The sequence below is a fragment of the Rosa chinensis genome, chromosome 5 (assembly GCF_002994745.2).
Source record: "Rosa chinensis cultivar Old Blush chromosome 5, RchiOBHm-V2, whole genome shotgun sequence".
Lineage (NCBI taxonomy): Eukaryota > Viridiplantae > Streptophyta > Magnoliopsida > Rosales > Rosaceae > Rosa > Rosa chinensis.
The window spans coordinates 20,194,699-20,201,304 of record NC_037092.1 but is presented as its reverse complement, the minus strand read 5'-3'; the positions used below and the strand labels follow the sequence as shown (position 1 = coordinate 20,201,304).

Here is a 6,606-nt window from a genome sequence, read left to right as displayed (position 1 = left end):
CAAAAGTGATTTTGATTCCTTTCTTAAAGCAAGATTGGCTTCAGAATGTTAGTTCATTTTAGATAAGAGGGTGGAAATAAGAAGTTACCAACTTTCCATGCCTCTAATCAAATTCCAATTGTAAATTAATGTATAGTCAAGTAGAATTAGTAAACCTTAATTATCCCTCTAATCAAAATCATGTAAACACGTCCGTAGGCACTTGTAGTCAAGTGGAATAGAAACCTTAATCATCACTCTGATCAAATCAATCAAATCATGCCTCTAGAAACACCACTATTAGGTACTTACGCACATGTCCCACTATATACGCTTCTTTACAAGCACTCAACTAATGTTGAAATTAGTTATAGATAGATATAATATACATATATATATATATATATATATAATTTCGATTCATTGGTAGCACAGATGAATCAACTAAACCTTAATAAGAAGAAATGATGAACTAGTTTAAAACCGATCGATGGACCAATTAATTTATATTACAAATACAAACAATAAGTAACTAGCTTGTTAATTAGATGGGTGCTAGCAAGAAACTTCTACAAGGACTATGCCCTCTTCAAAACATCAGCCTCCTCATTTAATCAATTAGACAGACATAGTTAATTAATATTAATAGCTAGCTGCACTATACATATGTATCAAATCTCAGCCAGCAGTGACATAAGGTAAGTACACTAGACTTGCCATAGCTTCTTGCAGCCAGTCCTCCTCGTCATATTTGATCTGTAAATTTAGGATCAATTAGTACACGATCAGTACTTAACATCAGAATGTAATTATCATTATTAGTTCTCGAAAAGTTAAGTAACCACTAAAAAAAGGCTGGGATCCTATATACAAGCGTGTTTCCAATATCATGTAAAACTTAGTATCCCTAGGTACTAGCCAGGACGAATGGACAATGAAGATAGATGTCAGAATATATATATATATATATATATATATATATATTTTCTTTTGACGTAAAACTGACGGAAAAAAAAAAACAAACAAACAAACAAACATCAAGTGCATATGAATTAGTAAGTACCTGGACGGCACCGCTGCTACAATACAGTTGTTCAGATATGTCATTGCAAACATGATTGTTGCAATTGGCATCAATCTTTTTCGTTGCCATTTCTTGATGAGTTAGATCTTCATTAATTAGCTGTTCATTACTGCTGTTCCTTGCAAATCTCCCACGAACTCGGACTCTTCTATCAGCTAGGGTTTTGCGACAAGCATACTGTAACATGACAGATATAATCACTATTAATGAATATTTCTAAAAAAAAAATATGTGGTGAAAAAATATTTCATTTATATAGAAGCTGGGATGTGTACCTTAATGGTTTTGTTAAAGTTCCTTTGGTTTCTTTTCTTCAAATATCTCTCGATCCTTTCTTTCCTCTCTTCTTCTGAATACCGTCCCACCTTCATATTTGTCGACTGATCTTCCATTGTAGGCACCTGGTTTCCTTGATTGAATCCCTATATGCAACAAAATTGTACACAATTAGTATTTAATTATTAATTTATTCATTAAAATATGCACAATTAACAATCCTTGCACCATATAAACACATTGCAGAAGCTCAATATGCTTACCCAATTTTCTTGAACAGCAAGGCCAAGAGGCTTAGAATCAGCAGGTATGAATCCAGTACAGCATTCCTGATCCCCAAACTGATCACGCATAATATTACCTTTATTATATAGCTGGAGGTAAGAATCTCCACCACCAAAATTCTGATTCAGCCCTGCAATTCCGTTCAACCCCAGATGACTATACTCTGAAAATGAAACAGGCGCCACGGCGTCTTCCGAAAACCCAAGTAGCTCCGGGAACGTTGTTGCCACCCCAACAGCACACGAAGAGATGTCAGACTCCGGTGACACGATATCAAAACTAGCAGTACCATTGTTATCACAGAATATCGGTACCAGGTTTTCTTCACGACTATTAGTACCCCACATTGCTCCACCCATACCTGGACTGCAACCGGTCACCACAGCCGGAGTTGGGTAGCCGCAAAACTCAGAAGGGAGAGAATAGTCATTATAGAATTGAGAATCCATGAGGTGAAGAGGGGGAGGAGGGAAGCTGAGCAACTAATTGTGGGAGTTGAGGTTTACTGAGGTGAGCTAGCCTTTGTTTTCGAATTGTATAAATAGCAATATGGTGGTAGTGCACAACTGCACAGTGGCTTTAGGCAAGTTGTTCTGCCCGAACTATTTCGTTGCTGCTTAATTAGTCAAAAATAGTTAATTTAGCAGCTTAAACATAGCTAGCTCTAGCTAACTTCAGCAACTGTCACTGTACGTACTGTTTTGGTGGAGCTGTAAACGCGTAATTTAAGTTTTTGTTTGTTGTTGTTGAGAATATTACCTGGTTTCTAATTAGCTAGATATGAGTTTGACATAGCCGCATAGATCATGTACGTGGCTTAAAATTTACGTGTTGGGGTAAAGTAAACAGTACTCTAGAGAACTACTAGGGGATTTCTCCACTTACAAAGTACAATTGATATTTGCTTTTAGTTTTATTAGGTTGTATCCGGATCATAAAACTGATACATGCTTTTTAGATCAACATGCAAACTCAATTCAATCATCGGATCGGATCGGATCCATTACATTATTTTAGTTTTTATGCAAATATTATGTGGTCGGATAAAATTAAAATGAGAATTAACAATAAAAATAAAGAAATAATGATAATAAATTTAGAGAATGTGTAGTACATACTAGTATGTCATACATACATTTACATATATGACAGTAAATATGTTGTCATTGTGGTTATGTTAGTCCATTTTTGTGTATTTTTTTTTTTTTTTAATGGGCTGGTGCGGCTGCCCTCAAGCCTTGATTAATGAAATTGCAGAATACAAGGGGGGAGGGGGACGTAGAGCCTAAACCCCTGATTACAAGAAACATAAAGAGAACATCCCGAAATAATACCAGGAGTCTCCACAAAATCTATGTATTCTAACAAACACCAATTAGCAAAGAGTGCACGAGTGGCTACTCCATTTGCTTTGACATAGCGGTGACATACCGGAAAGATAACTCTATTACAAAGAAGCATCATTACAAATAGCACAGTTTTCCCACTATGTTGCCGCACATAAATAAATTCGGCGACACTCAATTTCATCCTGTCACTAGCAGGTTGTGTCCATTTAAACAAGCAAACAGCTTACCGCCTCGCTAGGCCAGACAAGGCACACTGAGTGTGCATACCGGGATAAAGCCCATATCGCCCTAACCAAAAGTGGTAGGGACTTATTGCCGGCATAGAGCCACTTTGTACTAAAAGTAAATAATAATAAAACAAAGCATAAAAGTAAATTGGATCAAGGATCAAAACCCCACCCAACAAAGCTAGGTCAAGGGATCAAATACCTGACCCAAAGCTCAACAGGCCCAAGTCTGAGTACCCGAGTGTAGAGATCACGACTTTGCCATCCTGCTTGCCGCTTCCCAAGCTATTCCACCGCTTGCAGCAGCATCACCATCACCTCCTTCTCGCCAGATAGCCACGCAGCCCATTCTCAGATCAAAACCAAACCATCCAAATCAAATCGGATCCAACCGATCCGATCTGATTCTCGCGAATCTCAGAGATGCTACCGGCCGGTCATCACCCTCGGGCATCATCCGATCTTGCAACACCGCCTCAAAATTCCCACTAGGCCTTCCACCCTCCTCCTTGAGACAAAGCGACACCGGCCCCGACTTCCGGCCACCAACCCACCACTGCCCGACATCGTTAACTCCTCCAAGCGTTCTAGACAGCAGCGACACTACCCTACATCCTTCTCTCCGATTAGGCCATCCACCGCCGGACACAAGGTCCTCTCTTACCCGTCCGACGCCGCCGCCACTTCTATTAGAAATATTTGCTACACCTACAACTTTATTACAAGTTTGTGAACAAATTTGTTTTCAATGTTGTAACTTAGTTCAATTATATATATGTAAGGACTATACTTGGCTGTGGCTCTCCTAAAAGCTCAACACCTGTCCCTTTATCTTTTTAATTCTGATTTCTTCTGGGAGCTCTTCTTCCCCCCATGGTTATGGGTTTCTCCGGTCTCCACCGTTCAATGAATCTGTATCATTGTGAAAACCACGAAGCCCACGAAACCAAACTATTAGGAAATGCTCGGTCTTGGTGTTGAAGAATGAAGACTGATATAAGACTTGGAATCAACCCACCGTCGAGTCTGAATCGATTCTCTGTTTATTTTAAACTAATTTCATTTATCACTTTCTCAGTCAATTTCGTTTCAACAGCTCATAGTTGAAAGCAATCTCTTGCCTAATTCATCGGATTGCAGAGAACTCATCTTTCACATTCGACTCGAATCTCCAGCACCATTTCTATATTGGGCTACTGAGTTTGTAGCTGAAGAAACATGAGGATCAGGAAAAGATGAGATTTTGGAAGTGGGTTTTTCCTGGGCTTGTTTGTGTTGCCTTGGTTGTGGAGATTGATTATGGGGAGCAAGCTTGAAGTGAGATAATTTCATGTAGGAATAAGAGCAAGTTCACCCGTTGAGGTTACTGGGTCAATACTATTCACTGCTTTTTGCCATTCATTCCACCATATAGGTCACTAGGTCATATACTGTTCATAAAAGATCACCGAATGTCAGATTGCAGGTCACGAAATTGACCTAAAAAGTGACTCAGAGTGACAATTTCTTAACAGTATCTGATCCAGTGATCTAGATAGCAGTGGAAATGAAAGGCAAAAAACAGTGAATAATATTGACCCAGTGACCTCAACGGGTGAACTTGCTCTAAAGACTTCATTTGATGGCCAGAGGAAGAGAAGGAATTCAGATGTTTGAGGAAGGGAAAAAAAATGGCAAGTGTTGAGCTGTGAGAGGGTTGGTTAGAAGTGGCTGACCAGATTAAAAAGTATAAGGTGAATGTGGTAAATTTGTTGTCAACATAGTAACAATTCATCTGTAATTTTAGTTAAATTATATGTAAATTGAGTGTAAGATGAATATTCCAGTACCATAGACAACCCTGATAAATTTAATCAATGAATTACATAATTATACAAGGAAGTCCGTTAAATCTCACTTGAAGATGTGCTCTCTAAATTCAGCATTATATATATGAATTTGTTCCAAAAAGTTTTCTCACGTAATTTTGATAGACAAATTTTAGTTTACTAAGCAAATAATAAGGAATCACAAAGCTATATAGAATTAAAGGAAATATGAATCAATCTAGGCAATGCAAGTTAGAAGGAAAAGCGGGAAGACTCTGATAAAGAGAGAAACAGAGGGCCTCAGGTGAATGCTATTCTCCTGGCCTGCACCGTTTAAAGCTGTACACGAACAGGTACTACTACAGATTCTCACCAATAAAATAAAAAATTCTACTAAAGACCTACCCTACCCAAGTACTTATAGACCAAGAATCTAACACATGGCCTTGTATGATTTTTTTATCAACAAGTCAAGTACATATATTCAAGTCAAGTACATATATGCCCCCAATCAAACTCGACCATTTCCCCGATTAAACTTGATCTTGCAATGCCAAGAAAATTATTTAGATCAAAACTAAATTGGATGAGCTCGTCCAAATTTTTCATTTTGTCCTTTTTCACCAAGCATGTATCTTAGTTTTATAACCCAAATCACCATTTTCTAAATCACATTTTGAATATCGCTATTACAAAAATAATCAACTAAAAAAGAGTTATTTTTATTTATTTTTTTTGACTTTGTCAAGGGGAATCCAAAGGCTTCCTAGGCCCAAGATAAAAACCCCTTCAGCGCATGTGAAATGCTCTAACTGTACATTACAGCACAGTGTCTGGCCACTTTGACAGCTTCGGGGTTCGAACCTAGGTTGGGGAGCACACCCAACTAGGCAAGAACCATTTCTATTCTTTGAGTTGGTGATCTCTACCCTCGATGATGAATCGGGTTAACAAAGATGAACAGTTAGTTATGAGAATGTTATTTGACCAAAATTGTTCATTTATTTGATATAGGTTAATGAATAAATGATCTTGGATTTGCTTGATTTTTGGTAGATGCGATATTTAAAGAGAGATTTAAAATATGAACATTTCAGAGTATTAAAATAAAATATAAAATGTATGCAATTCAAAAGGAGATTATACTCACGAACTCATCCAAATTAAATAATTTCGACCCAAATATTTTTCCATTACATTCTTCATGCAAGTACAGTGACTAAATTATCCTCATGCTTCTGGTCTAGGATCTTTGTTTGACACATATATAAAGGGACAAATGCTCCTTCGTGGTAAGAAAGCTGCTTAGTTTGAATGAGCATGGAACTTGTTCTGTTAGTCACATAGAACGTAAGGTTCCTATTGTACTCTGCTTTCCTATCTGGAGTAAGCAACTATACATGGTTTCTTAACATTGCATGCGAATACTTAAAATGTGATTTGATATTGCTTCTTATGTGCGTGAGAAACAATCGTACGACTAGAAGCTTAAATTTTTGAAGGAATATATATCAATCTCCCTAGTGCTATATAAAGATACTTGGAGAATTTGATAAAGATAGTTATGGTTGCAATTGTTAGTTTTAACTTTAAAGGTT

At 37.5% G+C, this 6,606-nt stretch overlaps 1 protein-coding gene across 1 annotated transcript; it reads right to left on the bottom strand.

Moving 5' to 3' along the window:
• Nucleotides 1-477: 477 nt before the first annotated feature.
• Nucleotides 478-2,123, bottom strand: LOC112201667 (zinc finger protein CONSTANS). The gene is made up of 4 exons (XM_024342578.2): nucleotides 1,603-2,123; nucleotides 1,339-1,485; nucleotides 1,043-1,240; nucleotides 478-735 (listed from the first exon to the last, which is right to left on the bottom strand). Exons 1-4 carry the CDS (start codon nucleotides 2,071-2,073, stop codon nucleotides 658-660), a joined length of 894 nt encoding a protein of 297 aa, XP_024198346.1. The 5' UTR covers nucleotides 2,074-2,123; the 3' UTR covers nucleotides 478-657.
• Between the last annotated feature and the right edge of the window lie 4,483 nt (nucleotides 2,124-6,606).